At 55.5% G+C, this 21782-nt stretch overlaps 1 protein-coding gene across 1 annotated transcript in view; it reads right to left on the minus strand.

Moving 5' to 3' along the window:
- Positions 1 to 21782, minus strand: part of Sez6l (seizure related 6 homolog like) — a 160058-nt gene that overhangs the window by 41029 nt on the left and 97247 nt on the right. The window contains exons 2-8 of the mRNA XM_058573601.1: positions 15870 to 16592; positions 14577 to 14710; positions 11943 to 12135; positions 9853 to 10038; positions 4055 to 4220; positions 1386 to 1552; positions 535 to 729 (exon numbers count right to left, since the gene is read on the minus strand). Of these exons, the coding sequence (XP_058429584.1) occupies positions 535 to 729; positions 1386 to 1552; positions 4055 to 4220; positions 9853 to 10038; positions 11943 to 12135; positions 14577 to 14710; positions 15870 to 16592 (1764 nt within the window). The remainder of the gene's footprint in view (positions 1 to 534; positions 730 to 1385; positions 1553 to 4054; positions 4221 to 9852; positions 10039 to 11942; positions 12136 to 14576; positions 14711 to 15869; positions 16593 to 21782) is intronic.

Below are 21782 nucleotides of genomic sequence, written 5' to 3' on the forward strand. Positions count from 1 at the left end.
CATGGTGTCCAGAGGGGCCTAGAGCAGGGTCTCTGAGAACAGAGAGACCTGAGTCCCATTCAGGTCTGTGCCGATTACCCTGCGTTCTTAGGCATGTCATCTGACCATGACATTTCATATCTGCAAATGGGGCTGCTCACGTCTACAGGGTGGCAGTGAGGACGGGATCATAGTGCACATGCAGCCCTCGGCAGAGCACCTGTGACGTGCCTGCTGCACACCGACTATCATCATCATTATTATTGAGATTCTGGGTTGCCCTGTACTGTTGGTGGGCTGTGCACTGCACAAGCAGAGAGAGTAGGCGGGAGCTCAGATCCATGTGGCAATGTGCCCAGCACACCGGGCACTGTGAGTCCTGTGCCTGGAGGGAGGGGCACTCTACAAACCATGTATTCATTTTGTAATTTCCCAAGGATTAGCAGCAACCCAGCTCCAAAGGCCAATGGGCTCCGGAAAGGATTTCGATCCTACAGTTGGCGAAGACGCGGCCATGCCTCTGAGCTGGGGCCTTGGTCTCCGGGCCCCACTCACCTCTGCACAGGGGCTCTGTATCGTTCCAGTAGGGGTCTCGCACATTGATGCACTCGATGATGGCGGGCCCCTGCTCCAGGGAGTGGCCAGGGTCGCAGCTGAACTCCACCACGGTCCCGATGTTGTAGGTGGGGTCGGACGTGGTGAAGTTCCCATTCTGCAGGTACGGCTCGTAGCAGTGGCCCTTCTCGAAGGCTGGGAGGGGCACAAGGGGGCAGCTCAGGTGAGTTAATGTGAAACGCAAGCAAGAACCCCTGCCCTCTGGGGTCCCACGAGTCCCTCCCTGTGCCCTGAGAGTCTCATTCCCAGGGCCCGTCACATCTGCATCCTGATTTCTGCCACCAGAGACCATAAAAAGGGCCCCATGATCAAGGCCACGGTTCGGGGACACCGGGTGGGAAGGGGCCGCCGGGCACTGAGCGGCTCAGAGCATCCTGCGCCCCAGGGCCGGGTGCCAGACGGAAGCCCTTGCTAACTCTTCCCGGAGGAGGCGGTGGCTGGATTCTAAGAGGTCCACTGGGTGGGACAGAGCCATGTTTAAGGACGAAAATCTCAGCTGCAATCTCCCTAAGTGCTGGCCTCGGGAAAAGTCACCCGAGTTCCTTGGATGAGTTTAGGTTTCCTCATCTAAAGCAGAGGTGATACCGGGTGCACCCAGTGTGGCAGGACGGCCCAGGAAACGCACAAGCGCACGGACGCACGGCAGCGTCAGCACCGGGTCTGCGGCATGATTGACAGATGGGTCTCCGGGAACCCTAGGGGAGGCTGGCCTCGGGGTCGGACTTCTCCCTCCCAGATCCTCAGCCCCAGCTCCCTCCCCTGGTCCCAGGCCACCACCCAGGGAGGCTCACCCTCAAAGCGGATGTTGAAGGCGGTGGCCGCGGGGCCCTGGTGGGACGTGAACTCGATGCGGATGCTGTTGGCGTGGCTCAGCAGACCCTCGAAGGGGACGCTCTCGGTGCGGAGGGAGTCGTAGAGAAGCGCCGAGGCGTTGGTTCGACCGCTGTAGACGGTCATCCTGGGGGCGAGAAAGGACAGGGGAGCCTGTCCTTAAGGAGTAAGCCATGCTCCTACGGCACTCGATCCCCGCTGAGCTCGGCCTGGGCCTCATTTCCTAAGGTGGGGGGTCAGGAGTCCCCAGCTCCAGTCCCCACAGGGGCGCACATAAGCCTGTCACCCCTGGGCCTCCGTGTCCCCAGCTGTGGAAGAAGGGATCCTAGAGTCCCTCCCAGACCTCCTTAGAGGTGGGCTTTGGGGATAGGTCAACAGAGAGTGCCCCCCAACACAGCCGGGTTAAGATAAAATGTCGGGATTCCTTTTTATTGTCATTTAAAACCACTTCGCACCTGTCGCCCGCTAGACTGAGTGTTTTGAAAATACATCATGCCAAAGCAGGGCAGGAAAGCGGCTTGCGAATTAGGTAAATTTCTTTTATGGAGTCGTAAACACACATTTTTAGTCCTTTGAGGTTTTTTTTTTTTTTTTTACTATGACTCATAAAAACGCTTTATTTGATGCTGCCCGGATGAATTTTTAATGTCACCAAGATGCACACGGGTGGGGGCTGCCGTTTGTTCCTTTTGCCACTTGTTCAGGATGGCGTGCTGGGGAGAGGGGCCATGGTCCAGGCCAGGGGCCACCCAGGACCTGAGAGGGGCGTCTCTACAGTCCTCCTATCCTGTTGACCCTGTCATCTCGGGGGGGCTGTGGGCCAGGAGTCCTCTTTCAAGAGATCTTAGGCAAAATGGGCTGCAATGGAGGGAAACCCTGGGATCTCAGAATCCATTCGTCTTCTGAACACAGCCCCTGTCTAGGGTCTGCAATGGGAGGACCTTTGTCTCAAAGCCTTATGAAGTCTGTGGTTGGGCGGGTCCAGGGAAAGCTGGGTTAAGCCAAAACAAAGCTTTTTTCTTCTGCAGAACTTATCAGAGCCTTTGTTGGCTGATGTGTATCAGGACCTTCCAAGATGGGAGAGGGCGGGCATGCAGGGTCTCCCAAATGTGTTTGTGGGCTACATAGGACAGGGTTGGAGTTTAGGAAGACATCATTTTGGGGAAAGTCATCTAAAATGTTCCTCATGTCTTTCCTCCCGGGCCCCCAGTGCCCTACAGAAGTAGCTGGACTCTCTGAGGCTGTCGGTAGATGACCGTGATTTATCTGCCCAGCCTATGGGCTCTGTGTCCTGTGAGAACCTTGGCCATGCCCCCTCCCAACACACTGCTAATTCCTTCCTTGGATCCCCCTGCCCACCCCTGAGTTGTTCATGCTTGAAACACTCTTTTCTCTGTTATTCTGAGTTTCGTCAATCAAATCTCTTTTCAAGGTTTAGCTCAGATTCCCATTTTTGTTTTCTTTATTTGGTACCAGGGATTGAACTCAGGGACCCTTGACCCCTGAGCCCCATCCCCAGCCCTATTTTGTGTTTTATTTAGAGACAGGGTCTCACTGAGCTGCTTAGGGCCTCACTTTTGCTGAGGCTGGCTTTGAACTCGAGATCCTCCTGCCTCAGCCTCCTGAGCTGCTGGGATGACAGGCTGGTGCCATCACACCAGGCTGAAAGTCTCATTTCTTAAGTTGAGCCTAACTAACCTCTGAGTTAGTAAATATTGTGGTATTTTAGCTATTTTTCTCATAAAAATGGAAAATCCCTTGAACTCCTATTGCCCCTGAAAGTTCTGCTGGCTTCCCACCCACCCAGTGCCCATGAGACTCTGCCAGCCCAGCTCAGAGGGTGGCAGGCAGGGCTGGTCCCTCCAGCAGGACCACTCTGGGGGTGCTCTGTGCTGCTCCCCGCAGATCTCCAATGATCAGAACCCAGCTGTCACCAGCCACACTTCTCCCTTCACGTTCCCAGCCCCTGTGAGCACCCACAGCGTCACCTCCCAGGTAGGCGACTTCCCCGCATCCTGCCTGCTGCCCGCGGAGCCCCGCCTAAGACCCACGTCTAAGCCCTGGAGGTCCCAGTTTTCCACAAAGTCCTAGAGCACGGTGCCGGAGCACACAGGTGTTGAGATCTGGACTCTGTGCCTGGGTTCTCCTGGCTGTCCCCTTGAACTTCTCCCTGCTCTGCGGTGTGCTCGCACCTAGTTGTCCCTCCTCACCCCCCTGTGAACCCAGGCACCACTTCTCTCTGATTTTCGCCTGTTCTCTCTGGAGCCGACCACAGCTGGGCATGGGGCAGGGGCTGGGGAGACGGTCCCCACCTTGTTCCACTGCGAAAGGGGGCAGGAGAAGGGACAGTGAAGGATGGGGACCTTGAGTCCCTCCCTCCCCTCCCCCGCCTGCTGAGTGACCTGGGCCTGTCCCCCTGTCTTGTCCCCCCCCCCCGCCCCCCCCCCCCGCACATCTTGGTCGCTTAATGTGGGAGAGGAAGAGATGGCAGCTGATGGCCCCTGAGGTCTCTGCCACTGTCCCCAGCACTCACTTCCTCGAACTCTGTGAGCCAAAGCCTCTGTCCACCTGGGGACCCCAAACCCTGGTGTCTGGAGGCTGCGGGGCAGGGTGCTGCCCTCCCATGTACCTGTCCTTGTCATGCAGCGAGAGCCTCTCGAAGTGCAAGTGTAGCTTCTGTCCCTCGGGGGCCTCGATGGTCCACACGCAGAACTGGCTTCCGTTGGCATTGGCAGGGTGACTGGGGGAGAGGACGCGGCCGATGGTGGCGTTGTGCACGGCTCCTCCGCAGGGGGCTGGTCCAGCGTGGGTGGGCAGAGAGCAGAGAGAGTGAGGCCGTGGGTGTCCCTCCTCCCAGTCCCACCCTTACCCCTCAGCCTGGGTGGAGCACGGGAGACCCCGTGGAGGAGTTGGGGTGCCTGTGGGGACGCTTGGAAGAGTCTTGTCCTCCAGGAGGCTTCATCTTGTTGGATGGACCCCACTCCATGCCCGGACCCCCGACATGAGTGTGTCATGGGAGGGAACGACTGGGATCTGGGCTCTCTTCCACGGAGCTGGCTGTGCCCCGACTTTTAATTATACAATGTTCATCCAGCGGGTGCGGTGGCCCACGCCTGCCATCCCAGTGGCTTGGGAGGCTGAGGCAGGAAGATGGCGAGTTCAAGGCCAGCTTCAGCAAAAGGGAGATGCTAGCAGCTCATTGAGACCCTGTCTCTAAATAAAACACAGAATAGGGCTGGGGGTGGGGCTCGGGGTGGAGGGTACCCCTTCCTGGTACCCCTCCCTCTTCCGAAAAACATAAACAAAAACAACAAAAACCCCAACAAATCCACCACCAACCACAAAAAAACAAAATAAATGTTAATGGAGAAGGACACAAAAAGTTCACCAGAGAAGACATCCAGCTCAGTAACTCAGGACGCACAACAACATCCAGGCTCACTAATAATAACAGGATGCAGTCTAAACTCTGGGATCCACCTAATTGGTCAAGATAAAAACCCAGAGATGGTAAAGGTCATGAGAAAGGCCACTCTTATCCTTGACTAGTGAGGATGAAAACGTTAGGACCTTTCAGACGGGCAATGAGGCGGAAAGGTGGGAGAGTGGGTTCAAGTGCTCTGACCTTGGAATTGCTGCTCTGGGAATGGATCCTACGAAAGGTTTGGAGGTTTGTGCGTGGATTTAGGAAGGAGGGCGCACCTCACCGCTTTGCTTCTCCGAGAAACCAAGACACAACACAGACTCCTCTCACAGGGGTTTGGTGGAATAAATACACTCTCTCTGGGTGGTTATCAAAAGCCGTGTTTTCAAAGAACACTTACAAACATAAGAAAATGCTCACTATTTTTTAAGTGGGAAAAAAAAGGCAAGACAGAAAACATTCTGTCGTGCATATTTCAATGAGCTGTTGGCCAGGATCCGTTGAGACCATGAATATAAAAGTGATTTGCTTCTATCTTCTACACTTTTGAATTTCTTGAAAATTTTTTTAGCAGAACCATATATTACTTTTATCATAAAAATGTAATAAAGAAATATTAAAAAGTGATTTGTGCCCTAGAAAGAGGTACACAGCTCTCTCAGTTCACAAATGAGGAGCCATTCTGACTCTTATGCCCAGGAGATGTTGGGGTCTTAGGAAATTGTTTTGTCATGTGCTGCCTGGGGAGCTGTTTCTCCATTCTGCATTTTTGCCTCTGTAAGATGTGGGTTTCAGCAGGGAGTGGTGGCCCACACCTGTCATCCCAGCAGCTCAGGAGGCTGAGGCAGGAGGATCACGAGTTCAAAGGCAGCCTCAGCAAGGATGAAGCCCTAAGCAGCTCAGTGAGCCCCTGTCTCTAAATAAAACACAAAATAGGGCTGGGGGTGGGGCTCAGGGGTCGAGGGCCCCTGGGTTCAATCCATCATCATTATTATTTTGGCTTTTCTTGAACACTGGCACCCGGATGAGTTCACGGTGTGTAGCATGTGCTCAGTAAATATTGAATAAACAGCAACCATTCCTTTTGTAAAAGAGGAAAAAGAAGTCCAGAGGTGGTAAGCCACTAGCCCAAGGACACAAGGCTAGGAAAGTGGAGTAGATGGGACTCAGACTCATGATGCTTGACTCTGGAATCTGTTACTGCAGCTACTCCTCCATCCCGTTTCTAATTCATGGTGATATTCTACAGATCTCAGGGTGCACGGAGTATATTGGGCACTTTGTAAATGTTTGTTGATTGAGAAATTAATCTTTCTTTTTTTCATTATGGACATATAGCAAATGCTCATTGAGTATTTGTTGAATGAGTATGTGACTGAATAGGCTTTTTGTGGTGGTGGTGGGGATGTCCCAGGGATTGAACACAGGAGTGCTTAACTACTGAGCCACATCCTCAGCCCTTCTTTATTTTTTTATTTTGAGATAAGGTCTCACTAAGTGGCTGAGGGCCTTGCTAAGTTGCTGAGGCTGGCCTTGAGATGGTGATCCTCCTGCCTCAGCCTCCTGAACGGCTGGGATTACAGGTGTGCGCCACTGCACTCAGCTCTGAATACCGTTACAGCAGAAGAGCTGAGTGGGTGGGTAGGTCTCTTCTCTGCTCTGGACTTTGCTGTGATATGCACCAAAGAAGTAACCAGAAAGGTCCACATGTCCTTCAGGACCATGGACAGAGCCCAGTTTGCCTTCCTGTCCCATCCTGGAGAGATTGTCCCCCAGCCTTGGATTCGAGGCCACTTCCCTGCTGTGGAGGGCACTCGAGGCTCTGAACTGGGTCTCCCTGCTGTAATAATGACAATAATCATTCCACCCTCCTCAGAGGACGCAGAGGGAAGTCACTGAGGTGATCTCTACAGATAGGGCTTGGTGCCGTGCCTGGCTCAGAGAAGGTGCCCCAAACCTTGTCAGTGTCACTCCAGTGTGGTTTGGAGACAGAGATGGAGGACACTGTCCCCGGTGGGGGGTGGCGCCATCTGTCCTCTGGGCTGCTTTTCCCGGGACGCCCCTTGGTTCCCCTCTAGCCTTATGAAGCCGACGGATGGCTCTGTTGGCCTTGATTGCCAGACACAGCTCCCCATCCATCTTCCTCAGCAAGACTGAGGCTCGATTCCTCTTGCTTTCACACATACATATAAATTAACACGAGAGCCGCGGGCACACTAACTGCCCTGTGCTTTGGATTTTCCCTCCTTTGTTTGAAAAAGAGAAACATTCTGCAGGCCTCGGGGACAACACCGCAGCAATTAAATCTCGTAAACATCACCACTCTCATTTGCTGTTTTGGATTCCACTTGACCGCGAGCGCTCGAATCCTGCCGTTTGGTGCCTGGTGTTCACCTCATTCATGGTGCATGGCCTGGCACGTAGTAGGTGCTCAGCCAATAGGGGTCATCTATGCTGCCCCCCCACCCCCAGGACTCTTGAGGTTTTACAAGGGGTTTTGCCCTCTGCTCTGGACTTTGCTGTGATATGCACCAAAGAAGTTGCCAGAGAGGTCCACTCGTCCTTCAGGACCATGGACAGAGCCCAGCCTGCCCCGCGGGTGCAGGGTCAGTGTGACACAGCTGGTGCTTCCCAAACCATGATGTGCCCACGAGTCACCGAGGGTCGTGTGAAATGCAGATTCTGACTCGGCTGGTTTTGCACGGGGCTCAGACGGTGCATTAAGGACCTTGCTGCGAGGACTGAATGTGTAAAGGGCCCAGCTCAGGCGCGGGGCGCTCCGGCCTAGGCCCACACTTGGAGCCTGTACCTCCGCTCCAGGCCTCCCTCACTGAGGGGCGGAGCGCCACCTGGTGGCCACGGAGGCCCTCGGAGCATCTCCGGCCATCTGTGTGCCACACAGCGGCCAGGGCGCTTCTTCCTGGGCCTGAAGCCACACAGATGTCCGCCACTCGTGCACCCATGTCGCACCCGAGGACCTTGAGCCACATGGGTGCTGCCCCCTTACCCGACTGGTCCCGTTTTACTTTCTCAGACGCAATGGCTTCCTTCCCCCTCAAGGCCTCTGCACTTGCTGCTTCACTTGCCTGGAGTGACCGTCCCCGTCCCCGGCCTTTAGCCCAGTTCTCTCCCAACACTCCAGATGCTGGTTTGGAGGCATTCCCTGGGACTCCTCCCTGGGACTCCTTCCCCATCCTCACCCCTCACTCCCACCTTCGTGCCTCCTCCCCGCATACCCTTCCTCGTGGCCACCCCTCTTGCCCTGATTTCTGATGTCTCTCTGGTCCCCACTCATCTGCTTGGGTCCATCCGGGGAGTTCATTTCCTGGCACTTGTCACAGTCCCTAAGTAACGTCACCTTTGGTCCCTGCTGGCTCATTCGCACACTGCATTGTGCACTAGGTTGGAGACCCCCAGAGCCAGGGCTGGGGACAGGCTCTCTGAGACGGCCAGGCACTGGGGCGGCATCCTGCACACAGAGATGCTGCTGGAGGTCTGTGGAGTGACCAGCGGATAGGAACGGCTCTGGGCGACAAAGAGCCTCGGGCGTGTGGGATTCCTTCTGAGTCTTGAAGTCTTAGCTGTTGTCTGCAGAGGGCAGGACCCACAGGGTCCACTCCCCTTGGCTGGCGGGTGCCAGGCTGTGGGCAGGCTACCTTCCCCAGCTGCCTGGTGACTTTAGGCAAGTCACTTCACCTCCATGAGACTTATCTTGAAATGGGGGCAGTGTATCCCAGGAGGTGGGATTAACTACAGCCTCTGGCAGGATGCTCAGTGCATATGAGCTCAGCTAAAAAGAACAAAATGGCGGCAGTCATGCCCCAAACACAAGCAACAAAGAACAATAGATAAATGAGATGTCACCAAAATTAATAATATATTTTTCCTTCCATCAAATGGCACTATCAAGAAGTGAAAAGACAAACCCACAGAAGAGGAGGAAATATTTGTAAATCCTATGTATTCTAAGGGCTTAGTATCCAGAATATATAAAGAACTCTTAGTATTCAACAAGAAAAAAAACAAATAGTCATTAAACCCTGGGCAAAGGACTGGAGCAGAGGTTTCTTTAAAGAAAATATACATGACCGACAAGAAGATGCCGGACATCATTAGTTATCAGGGAACTGTGGAAGCCACCACGAGGGCTGCGATGGGCTCAGTGGTACGGCACATGCCTAGCATGCGCGAGGCTCTGGGTTCAATTCCCAGCACAGCAAAACAAGACCAAACAGCACCTTCACACCGGCTATGACCGCTATGACGACAGCATGGGGTATAACAAGAGGAGAAATGGGTGTCCTCGAATATGGCTCTTGGAAATATAAAACCACTGCATGGGAATATTCCATTTTTTGGATAGCTAAGAGAAATGAGAACTATGTCCACGTGAAGACTTGCATACAAATGCTCACAGCAGCCTCATTTACATCAGCAAAAAGTGGAGGCCACTCCAATGCCCATGGTCAGATATGCAAAAGCTGGTAGAACCATGCAATGCATATTATACAGCCATGAAAAGGAACGGAGCTCCCATACCATCTGAAATCTGAAAGAACCTTGCCAATGTCATGGCCAGTGAGAGAAACCGGTCACAGAAATCACACGAGATATGATCCCGTGGACATGAATTTCCACAATGAGCCGATCCCCGGGTTACAGAAAGGAGCCTGGTGGTTGCTAGGGGTTGCGGGGAGGAGACTGGGGAGGAATTTCTCAGGAGTAGAGGGTTTCCGTTTGGATAAAGATGTCCTGGAACTAGACTGTGGTGATGGTGTCACAATATTGTGAATATACTAAATGTTTCTGGTGGTAAATTTGGTGTAGTACAGGTTTTACCCCAGTTAAGAGGTAAGCCCTCAGGGGTGGGTGTACTCTCCTCTGGGTGGCGGCCGGCCCTGAGCTCCTTCTGAGGACCTGTGTTGGAGGGCGGGGCCGGGATGGGCGTGGCTGGGCGGGCCTGACTGGGGCGGGCGGGGCCTACCCGAGTGGGCGGGGCCTACCTGAGCAGACGGGCTCCGGGCTGCTCCAGTGGGGCTTGGAGGCGTTGATGCAGGTCAGTGTCTTGGCGCCCTGCAGCTCATAGCCCAGGTGACAGTGGAAGTGGGCCACCCCGCCCGAGTGCAGGTCCATCACGGTGACGTCCCCCGAGTCGGGCCGGCGGGGGAAGTTGCAGCTAAGCATGAAGGCTGGGGAGAAGGGCAAGGACAGAGGCCGTCACCCCATCCCGCCAACGGGGTGACCAGTTCGCAACCCACATCCCAGGGGCCCATTTGTACTGAGGAGAAATGACCAGGCCCTGGGGACGCGGGAGGGGGTTGTGACTCTCACTGATTGCGGGGGTACCGAAGTTCCCCGAGTAGCACTGTCTCGGGGCTCAAAACTCCCCGCTCCGCCTAGCTAGTGACAGCAGCTTTGGGGTTAAAAACAACTCCCTGGCCTCATTGACTCTCTCTCTCACACACAGGAGGGCAGGTGCCGCCTGTGCACCTCCCTGTGCTGGTTCAGATGTTAAATGGACATGCCTGTCCTCCCAGCTGCTGGGGAGGCTGAGGCAGGAGGATCGAGAGTTCAGAGCCATCCTCAGCCACAGCGAGGCCCTCAGCAGCTCAGTGAGACCCTGTCTCTAAATAAAATGCAAACTAGGGCTGAGGATGGGGCTCAGTGGTCGAGGGCCCCTGAGTTCAATCCCTGGCACCCCCCAAAAAATAAAAATAAAAAAAATAGAAAAAGCCCCTGGCTGGGGAGCCAGAGCCCCCGGGGGAACACATGTGTGGTCCCCGTCCTTACTCTCTCACTTGGAACCCCGTGGCCCTGAGACTCATCTCCCTGACCTTCCTGTTCTTCATCTTCCTGGGGGAGGTGTTGATGGTGACCCCCTCACGGGAGTGTAAAGATGAAACGAGATCATGCTGGGGGAGGGCAGCCGAGCACAGGGCTGGCGCACAGTAGGCTTTCAGGTGGTGGGGCGCTGGTGGGGCCTGAGCCATGGGCAGCGCCTGATGTCCAGGTCATGCTGACCCCACTCCTAGATGGCGGTTGGGCATAGAACACCTGTCTTCACTCCCAGTGTGTCTGGGGGAGGAAGTTCAAGTTCATGTTTCAACGAGTTATTTTCTCTCTTGTTTTGGGTCCATGACAACAGTACAGGGTGGTCTCTCTATCAACAGGTGTGAGGAGGTGAACCCCTCTGTCTACTGCCCTCCCCCTGGTCCAGAACCCTCTAGGGAAAAGTCAGAAGTGATTTGTTCTTCCAGCGGTCTGGTCCATCAGATATACATGGACATGGTCCCCCAAATCCAGATGTGCGGCCAAGGGCTTCACTGTCCAGGTGGGTATGTTGGTGACTGGCAAATATCCAAGGAGGGGCTCTTAGTTAAGGGAAGGGACATTTGACATCATGGAGCAGCCAGGAGGTGAGAAAATGGGGGGGGGGGAGAAGGGAGGAAGGAGAGAGGGAGAGGAAGGAAAAGAGGGAGACATAAAGGGAGCCAGAAAGGAAGGGAAGGAGGAGAGAGGACGAGGCGAGAGGGAGAGAATCAGGCAGGAAGCAAGTGGGGGAGACCTGGAGACAGAGGGCTGCTGGGGCCACAGGCTCTTCTTCGGGAGTCCAAGGGAGCCTCAGAGGGGACCCAGGGCCATGGACTTGAACAGGGGGAGTGGCAGCTTATTTTCATCAGCCCCTAGCTGGTCTCCAGGACACCTGTCCCTCACGGCTGCAGGCAGCACGGGGTTGACTTATTAGCGGAGCCTGCGAGTCTGTCATAAGAGCAGCGCGGATCATTTTATAGCATAATGTATATCTTGACACATTTCCCTGAAATTGCAGTCATTATCAGAAACGTTAGGGGATATTATCTAATGCAGGGATACAGAAGCTCGTGGATTATGGCAATATTTTGACAACTGTGACTCAACGGGACTGGCTCCTTTGGGGACCGCAGGCTCCCGTTGCTGCTGGAGACACTATCCGGAGAAGGGTTGTCACCTAACTCAACCTCCCGAAGGCTCCCTGGCACAGAAGAAGTTTCGACTCAGTGGGCCAGAGGGACACGGAGGCAGGCGCCCTGTCTGGTGGCCTGGCCTGGCGTACCCTGGTAGTGCAGCTGGAAGGTCCCGAGCCCGCCGTCCTGGAAGGTCCGGAAGTAGACGGAGATGGTGTTGGTGGGGCTTCGGATCACCTGCCCCTCCACCAGGAGCGTCTGGTTGGCCAGGACGGTCAGGGTGGAGCCGTCCACGCCGCGGATGGACAGCAGCTCCCCCTCAGACAGGTTCACGCTCTTCACCTGGGGACGGTAGGGACAGACAGACAGAAACGCTGAGCCTTGTTTGACAGGGCCCTCCCAGGCTGCGAGGACATCAGTGTGGCACCCCAGCTGGCCCAGACACAGCTAATGTGGTACCTCCACCAGCCCCTGGTCAATGGGACCCCCAGGCCCCAAGCCCCAGCCCACAGGAGCCTGGAGCTGTCTGTCCTCTCAGTTCCCTGAAGACCAAGGGGACAGGGCGAAACCAAGCTGGAGGGAAGAGGCGGTGCAAGGGTCCTGTGGTCTGAGGGGCACCCATGGCTGTCCTTGCCGGAGGCTCCTGGGTGCTGGTGGGTTGGATAGACTCTCCTGGAGCTGGTGGGCTGGAGGCAGGGGTCTGGCCAACTTGTGCTTGAGGCCCACTCTCCAGGAGACAGGAGAGGACATCTCACCAGTGTCAACTCCGAGAGGGTGTGGATTCTCCATGCTGCTCAGGGACCCCCGCCCCCATGCCTGGAATAGTGCCTGGTTCTAGTAGGTGCTCAATAAACACTTAGGGGGTGATCGAGCACATTCTCCTGCTCTGTGTGAATTGGCAGGTGAGGGCTGGGGTCTTGTTTCTAGGGTATCCCCAGGCCCCTGCACATGTCCTCCTAACTGGTGGCTCTGTCTGCAGGGCCACCAACCCTCTTCCAAAGAATCGTGTTCTTGTTTGGTCTTTCCCACTTTCTAGGATTGGGCGAGGGAGAAGGGAGATACTGCAGTGGTTTCACAGTGAGGATGAACAGAGTGTGTGCGTGTGCATGTGATTCACACTGCCTGGCCCAAGACTGAGGCCTTCAGAGCAGGGCTGGGGACAGAGCCCCTCTGTCCTTTGTCTAAGCGGAGCAGTCTCTCCCACGAGCCCTTCCTTCTTCAGGCCAGGCATTCTCCTCTTTCACGGACTCCTACTCATTCATCAAAGCCCCACCAACATTGCCCTCACCTTTGAGACCTTCTCTGAGGCCCAAGGAGCATGCCCAGTGCTCCACTATCCTCTACAGCACCCCCCAACTCACCCAGGGGTGTCTTGTGTGTTTCTGTTATGACCTTGAACTCTTTTAGGTGAGGCACTGAGTCTGTCTGTGTGCTACCAGGCCCCCGTGTTGGCCACTCTGCCTGGTGTCACGGAATGAGGAGTCCTACTGTGTGCACACTGTATTAGATACACAGTGGGTCACTTTGAGATACGGAGGAGAGGGCTCAGTAAGCCCCGGGTCAGACGGACTGAAAGTTTTCTCCAGTTTGTTTTATTCCACGGATATCGAGTAACCACCCACGACGGACCCCTGAGAACGCTCCACTCTGGGGGCCGCAAAGACCCCTGGTTAGGAGGGGCTTAGCTTCTGCCCGTCCCGTACAGGTCCAAACGCCTCCCTAGAGTCTCGTTCTGGTGAGGACATCCAAAGACCCCAGCTCAGAAATGGTTCTGTAATTAATGAATGAATGATGGTACCAGGATTGATCTCAGGGGGCACTGGACCACTGAGCCCCAGCCCCAGCCCTATTCTGTATTTTATTTAGAGACAGGGTCTCGCTGAGCTGCTTAGCATCTCTGCTTTGCTGAGGCTGGCTTTGAACTCAGGATCCTCCTGCCTCAGCCTCCCCAGCCACTGGGATGACAGGCATGTGCCACTGCACCTGGCTCTTTATTGTCCTTATCGATGGCTTTTTATGGTCTATTAGAAAAAGGAACGCATCCAAAATCCTAACCTTGGCCCCAAAAGGTCAAGGCCACAGGGTGTGGGACCCTTTTTCTGACCCCACTTTCTTCCTTTCCTCTGTGGGACCGTTTGCTGGATAGCACCCCACCCCCAGGCCTGCCTCCAGGGTTCATTCTGCAAGGATTTCAAAAGATGGGGCGACCTCCCAGGAAGGCTGGAGCCAGGTGCTGGTGTGCTGAGGGCATAGGGCAATGCGTCCTGAGCATCGTGTCCTGTGTCTGGGGGCTCTGGCCAAGTGCTCTCTGCTCTCTCTGGATTGCTGTGTTTAGTCCTCCTTCAAACTAGTCACAGTACTTCTATTTTACGGAAGGGGAAGCTAAGGTTCAGAGAGGTGAAGATCTTTGCCCAGGGCTGCACAGCTTTGACGGAGCTAAGACTTAGCACATGGATGTGTGAGCTCCCTGTTTTTCTTTTCATTCACAGAGAAATGTTTAGGAATCCAATGAACCAGGTGGGCTTCCCCGTGGGTGTGTGTTGAGCAGCAGGATACCAAGGGCCTCCCTCCTGGAGAAAACCTCCCCCATGTTCCAGGGTTCCATGATACTCCAGGGGCTCTCAGTTAGGGACCCCTACTCACTTGACAAAACCCAGCTCAAATAGCCCTGGTTGGAGAGAAAGAGAACCGAGCTGCTCAGGTGACAGCAGGAGGCCTGGCGGAGACCACCCTCCCGGGAAGTCCTGCGGGAGGAGGCGGCGGCAGGAGCCCGGCCCGGTTACCTGGAGCTCCACCCCGTAGCCGGTGTAGACGGTCACGTTGTAGGTGCACTCGAGGAAGCTGTTGAAGGGCAGCGGCGGGTAGTCGCTGGAGTCGATGTAGCCCTCGGGGTCGGAGAAGCTCAGGCTGCAGAGGGCTGAGGGGAGCATTGGATCAGGACACGGGGCCACTCATGGAGGCTCAAAGCCCACGGCAGGCTGTGTGTGTGTGTGGGGGCTTCTAGGGGAAACCGCGTTTTCGTCCCTCCGGCTGCTGTTGACTCCTTAGCTCTAGAACGGATGTGATCATCAAAGTGGCAATAAAATACCCAAACCAAGCCACTGAGTGCTGCTGGATGCCTTTCTAAGCAGCCTGCAGGGCTGACCCACTTATCCCCATAATATCCTCAGATCCATTTTAGAACCAGGTCAAAAGCTCAGAGAGGTTTGCTGGGTGGCCAAGCTCACACGGCAAACGCGAGTCAGACTCAGAGCTTACACTCTTCAAGGAGACCCCACCTTGCTGGGCTGTTGGGGGCCCCTCTCCCACAGGTGAAGGACTCAGTGCAGAAGTGCACGGTCCCCCGTCTAGAGGAGCACATGCAGAGCTGCCCCTGGACATTACCAGAGGTTTGCTCCGGAACTTCCTCAGATATCAAAGTCTGTGCATTCACGAGTCCCTTAGGAGAAAGGGTGTCCTATTTTCAGAAGAACCTGTGACCCTTTACCTACCTACTTCATTTAGATTATTACATATTCGTGTCATTATTTATAATCCTGGCTACCGTCTGAATGCTGGGCAAATAGTCATCCTAGGGCATGGATTAGGGATAAGGATGGGAAAGAGTTTGTACATGATTAGTGCAGGTGCAAATTTTCTCTCTTTCTCTTTTTGAACCTGGGATTGAACCCAGGGTCACTTAACCATGAGCCCCATCCCCAGCGCTTTTAATACTTTATTTAGAGACAGGATCTCACTGAGTTGCTTAGGTCCTGGCTGTGGCAAGGCTGGCTTTGAACTCCCGATCCTCCTGCCTCAGCCTCCCGAGCTGCTGGGATGACAAGACAAGTGCCACCACGCCCCACAGATACAGAGGACAACGTCGTGATGAAAAGAAATGTCCCTGGGGCTGCTGGGGACGTGGCTCAAGGTGGGGGCTCGCCTAGCACATGGAGGCCCTGGGTTCAGAGCTCAGCTCTGCAAAAAGTGGGGTGGGGGCCTCGGGAAAGGCCAGAAGGCCCCCCCTGCCCGCCAGCGTCGCTCCCTCGGAGCCGGGACATCCGCTGGGCGGCAGCCGCGGGCTGCGGGCTCAGTACCTGGCGCCTGCTCGGTGGTGATGACCGTGGTGGTGACGATGGTGGACGTGGTGGTCTCCTGGCTGTCCTCGGAGGCCGAGCCTGTCAGCTCGTTGTCGCCTTTGTCCATCAGGGTCCCGGTGCTGGCGTCGTCGGGGGTGGCCTCGTGGGCGTCCTGGGGCGCAGCGGGCTCCTGGGGGCCGGGCCCCTGCGGGAGCGTGTGCGCCACCCAGGGTTGCGAGGTGAAGGGTGCCAGCTGTGGCGGCGCGGGCGTGGTGGGGACCGTCCCCTCCTCCCGCTCCGGCCAGCCGTGCACCTCCGAGGACGGTTCGGAGGCCACCACAGGGTCCAGGTCCCCCGGGGGACGGGGCTCCTCAGTGGCGGAGGAGAGGAGGGCCGGGCGCGCGGCGCGGGACCCTGCGCTTGGGACCGCCGCTGCTGAAGTGGCCGGTGGCCACAGGTGCCCCTGCCTGATGGCCGGCGGCTTCCTCTGGGGCGGGACCCTGTGCTCGGGGCCCGTCTCCTCTGGAAGCAGCGGCGACAGAGCCGGGGGCTGGGGATGCGCCGAGGGTCCTGTTCCTTCCAGCTCCGGCCCCCCGAGCTCCTCCCCCGACTGCGCGGGGGTCGCAGGGACCATCGTCACCCCTTCCTCGGGGCTCTCTTTGCTCAGGCTGCCGCTGTCCAGCGCGTCGGAGGGCAGCAGGTAAGGATCGGAAGGACCGAAGGCGCCCTCTGGTCCCACATCTTGGGAAGAGAAGAAAAGACACCTGTCAGCTTGGGTCTGCAGGGGTAGAGGGTCCCCAAGGCGTGCAGGCTGCCCTTTAGGTCCTCCCCTCCCAGTCCCCATCCCTCCTCTGCTCCCTTCCTGTCCTCCCTTTTCCTGAAAGATTTGGGGTGGCTCATGCTGGGACCCAGTTAAGCATCAGGACTGTAGGAACCAAGGCCACAAGTGTCAAGGTCTAGTTGGGTATGCGCTAGATGGCCGGCAGTGGTGGACAGGAAAGTAGAGACAATCATATTTCTAAGCAGTAACAATTAGAGAGCGAGAAGTTTGTGTGCTAACAGGACAGAGAGGACAGGGTCTTCACACAGTCTGCCATATACAGTTGCACATGTTGTCCATCACACAAGGACACCTAAGAGGAGGATATGTGAAGACCCATGAAGGCCCAATGTGAAAGAGGACTTGGAAGGGAGCTGGAGGCACAGGTGGAGGGAGATTAGGGACAGCCCTGGTTATGTAGGGAGGCAGGGGCCAGGACTTTGTGGGTCTTCTTGCTGTGCCACGCTTGTGACTCATTTTATCTCTTTATTTTTTTTTTTAAATATAGCTTTTAGTTGTTGACGGACCTTTATTTTATTCATTTATTTGTATATGGTGCTGAGAATCGAACCCAGTGCCTCACACATGCGAGGCAAGCACTCTACCACTGAGCCCCAGCCCCAGCCCTCATGTTTATCTTGAAAGTAAAACCATCTACAGATGCTCCTCCAACTCTGCTGCCTGACACCATTGCAAATTGAAAACACCGTAAATTGAAAACGTGCTGGGGACATCTGACCTACCCAGGGTCAGGATGGTCCCAACTGTCCATTAGGTGGCGCCCCAGAGCTGCGGCCCCGCCCCCGCCCAGCCTCACAGGGGAAGATGTACCATATGTTGCCTGTCTGCAAAAAGACCCAGATTCCAAATCCGAGGCACAGTTTCTGCTGAAGGCATATTGCTCGTATGGCATCATAGAGTCAAAAAGTCCTGAGGGAGCTGAGCCTGGTGGCCCACTCCTGTCATCGCAGAGGCTCTGGAGGCTGAGGCAGGAGGATCACGAGTTCAAAGCCAGCCTCAGCCACAGCGAGGCCCTGAGCAACTCAGTGAGACCCTGTCTCTAAATAAAATACAGAACAGGGCTGGGGATGGGGCTCGGTGGTTGAGTGTCCCCGAGTTCAATCCCTGGTACACTCCCTCCCCCAAAATTAAAATTCCTAAGGGAACTTGGGGACTCGGAGAACCACTGAGAGATAATTTTTAAAGGGCCTTCCTGGCCTGAATCCTGCTTGAAAAGAGCTTTGTGGACCCTCCTTGGCCCAGCTCTTCCGGGTGCCGGTCAGTGGCTTCCTCTCTGTGAGCCTCAGTTGTCCTGCCTGTCAAATGGGGCTGCTCTCCCCGGGCTTCCCTCAGCACCCGGGACAGCGCCTCTCTCACAGGTGGGCTCTGTCACTGCCAGCCACTGTCACCATTCCTCCCGTCCCCGGTCAGGATGTGAGGATCTCCAGATGGAGAGAAATGACATCGTGGGACAGAGGCGCTGGGCCGGAGAGCCATCCTCCTGGGTTTCCTGCAGAGAGGCGCTCGGTCAGCGCCGTCGCCGCTCTGGGGGCCCTCAGGGATGTCATCTGGATGCGTCTGGGCAGCCGGTGGGAAGGTTCACTTGCTCTCATGGAGTTGGACTCGGAGGCTGGATCCACAGACGGCGAAGGTTTGCAACCGGCAGCCACAAATGTCCCTGTTGGGGAGCATGGCTCAGCAGCCGGCGTTCCCTCCAGGATGACAGCCGGCAGAGGAGAGGGCATGCAGGGGACAGCGGGGCAGGCCAAGGTCGTGAGGGGCCACGCGGGCTTCCTGGGACTGGCCTGGGGTTCGAGTCCCCCGGCCGCAGGAGCCTGGACGAGCCGGTGACCTTCCCCAGGCCCCGCACCTTCTGGGGTGGAATCGGGATTTTCCAACTCGACTCGGAGGATTGGATGGGATGCGAGTTTGTTCCAAAAGCGGTGGCTTTTACCAAAGGATTGATGGTGACAGTCTCTATAGACTGTGCAGTGAGGAGAGGGTGACCAGACAGAGCTGGTGGAGGTGGCGGGTTGGGACATCCAGCTCTGGGGCCCAGCTGTGGTTGATACCAACAGCTTGGGTGCAGCCAGGCTCAGGGGTCCCCAGGGGTCATCCTGTCTGGGCCACCACTCACCAGCACAGATGCTCCTGGGTCTCTCTAAGTGTCAAATATGCAGCCTGATGAGCGTGACAGAAGGGCCCATGTAGCTGTGACATTGTCTTTGAAACAAACAAGCAATTGACAATTATTTTTAGAGCCCTTGTTAACCCTGCTAGGCTGGGCAAAGTCCCCAGCCGGCTGATGGGCTCTGTTTGGTCATGTGGTCGGCTTCCCAGACAATGCCCTCCGTCACCAGGGGGCAGGAGGAGACGAGGGAGGGAGACCATCAGCAGAGTAAGTCTTGTCATCTGCACATACGAACCCACAAAGAGCAGGACACCGCACCTGCCGTGGCAATAGTGATGTTTGAAACACTATACTGCGCTGGCTGGGTGCCAGGAATGCACAACTGCGTCACACCCATTACCTCATTCAGTTCTTTCTCAACCTTGCAAGGGAGAAATTATCACTCCTGTTTTACAGACAAGGCTTTGGGATCCTAAGTAAATTTTTTTTTTTATTTTGGTACCAGGGATTGAACTCAGGGGCCCTCGACCACTGAGCCCCACCCCAGCCCTATTCTGTGTTTTATTTACAGACAGGGTCTCACTGAGCTGCTTAGGGCCTTGCTGAGTTGCCGAGGCTGGCTTTGAACTCGTGATCCTCCTGCCTCAGCCTCCCGAGCTGCTGGGAGCAGGTGTGCACCACCACACCTGGCTCTAAATAAATCTGCAGTCCACCCGGCATTTCTTTCTTGATTTCAGACTGTGCGGCTGGCTCTGTTAGGAAATTCTGGTGTTGCTTGGTATTCCCCTCAGCTTGGACAGCACCTTGTTTGTTCCCTCCCAGACTCTCATTTTGTGGCTCTGGGTTCTAGAGTTTTCTCCAGGATAATCCTGCCTGCCCCCAGATTCAGACCCACCAACTCTCTATCTCTAGGAATGAGTCCTAGGGAGCTCAGGGTTGCCAAAACCCCTCTGGCAATTAAAAGTTTTTGTCAATGGACACAATTATTTGGAGCTACTTGGGGGAGTCCAATATGATAACTCAATACATGCTAAAATGCGTGATGATCCAATCAGGGTAACTAGCACCTCCCTCTTCCTAAGCCGTTATCCTTTCTGTGTGTTGGGAACCTCTGGGCTCTCCTTTTTCAGTATTCTGAAATAAATCAGGTGGTCAGCCATCAGACCCCAGTTGCTGTCCTGTGCTGTGGGAAAAATCAAACTGTGTCTTGGGGGTTGTTCTGTTCACTCTGTGCTCACTTCCTGACCCTTCCTCGACTCCAGGGATTACATTCTATTTTTCCATGAGAACTGCATTTTCAGTTTCCCAGATGGATGAGATCCCATGATATCTGCCTTTCTGTGCCTGGCTCATTTCACTCAACATGAGGTTCCTCGTTCCAGCTGTGTTGCCTGCAAATGACAGATCCCTCCCTTTTCCGGGCTGTATAGTATTCCACGGTGTATGAGAACCACATTTTCCTTATCTGTTCACTTGTCAGTGGACATTTCAGTTGGTTCCATAGCGTGGCTCTTTTGAACAGTGCTGCAAGGGCAGATGCCTCTGTTGCATACTGGTTCTATGTCCTTTGGGTACATGCCCAGGAGTGGGACAGCTGGAGCATATGGTAGTTCCATTTCTAGTGTTCTGAAGAACCTCCATCCGTGGCTCTCCATTATGGCTGCACTGTGCTACATTTCCAGTAGCCACGTAGGAGAGCTGGCTTTTGTCCCTGTCCTGGCCAGCATCTATATATTTTTTTGGTGTGTGACAACGGCCACTCTAACTGGGGTGAGGAGCCACGTCGTGGTGGTTTTGATTTGCATTTGCCTGACAGGGAGGTGTGGTCACTGGGAACCTGGGGTCTTGCTGACTTGCTACGTGGTCCTCCTTCAATTTGCCCTCTAGGTGCTCAAGGGTGCAGGCATCAAGAAGCAGGTGTGGGTTCGAGGGACAGGGGGTGACTCTGTCTCTTTCCAAGGCCTGTGACCTCCCTTGGTGATCTCAGTCCTCCAAGACCTAAATATCACCAATGGAAGTGAAAGGAAGTACAGGGGACAGATTTCATCATCACTCCCCCCCCCCCCCACCAGCCCGGGGTCCCCAGGGTGGTGGGTGTGAGCCAGAGCTAACTGGAAGGACTAGAGAGAGGGACTCCAGCTGGGGACAGTCAGCCTCTTCCCTTGAAAGCCTGCCAGTCCAGGGGACTTTGTGTCCACCACTATGCCTGTCTCTCTGCCCAGGCATTCCCCCGCTGCAGATCCCACACAAGCCGGACCGTCTTGGGGGCTCAAATTTATAGTCTGCAACCTGTGCAGCTGGTGAGCTGCTCGCAGGCTGCGCGATGTCGTCTGGATTGGCCCTGGAGCCGGGGATCTGGCAACTCCATAACTCGCTCTAATGGGCTGCTTTTTCCTGGGGGCCCCGTGGCCATTAAGTTAAATTCAGTCCTTTTCCTCAGAGCGTTTAAAACCCTCAATCACCCCCGTCACACTTGGCGGCTGCTTCCTTCCTGATGGCGCGCATTCAGGGCTCTGGCAGATGCTGTCAGTCAATCTGCGTGCCACCCTCCAGCCAGAGCAGGGGACCCCCTTTCTCCTTCGGGGGACACTCTGAGAGATGCTCTGAGAGATGCCGGGGACTCAGGGAGACAGACGCAGACCCATGACCACCCAGAGCTCGGGGACGGGATGGAGTCTTAATGAAGTGCGCATCCGTGTCGCTCTCTCTCCAGGGACCGTCCGGGGATGCAGGAGGCAGCTGGGCATCTCTCCTGCCGTCCAAGGAGGGGCGCCCTCCTCTGTCCCCTTTTCTAACTTTGTTGGAGGAGGCGGGCTTCGATGGATGGGAGGGTCCGCTGTATCAATGCCCGGGAGCAGCCGAGGGGCGGGGAAGGGGCGGGTGCCGGCCACAGCGCGTGGCAGGACATGGGAGGCCCCAGGGCAGGTGAAGGGAGGAGATATAAAACTCTATGGCGTGTGCGAAATGGGCTGGAAACCGC

Source organism: Marmota monax, unplaced genomic scaffold, assembly GCF_021218885.2.
Source record: "Marmota monax isolate L192 unplaced genomic scaffold, Marmota_monax_Labrador192_F-V1.1 WCK01_AAM20220418_F8-fsc00177, whole genome shotgun sequence".
Taxonomy (NCBI): Eukaryota; Metazoa; Chordata; class Mammalia; order Rodentia; family Sciuridae; genus Marmota; species Marmota monax.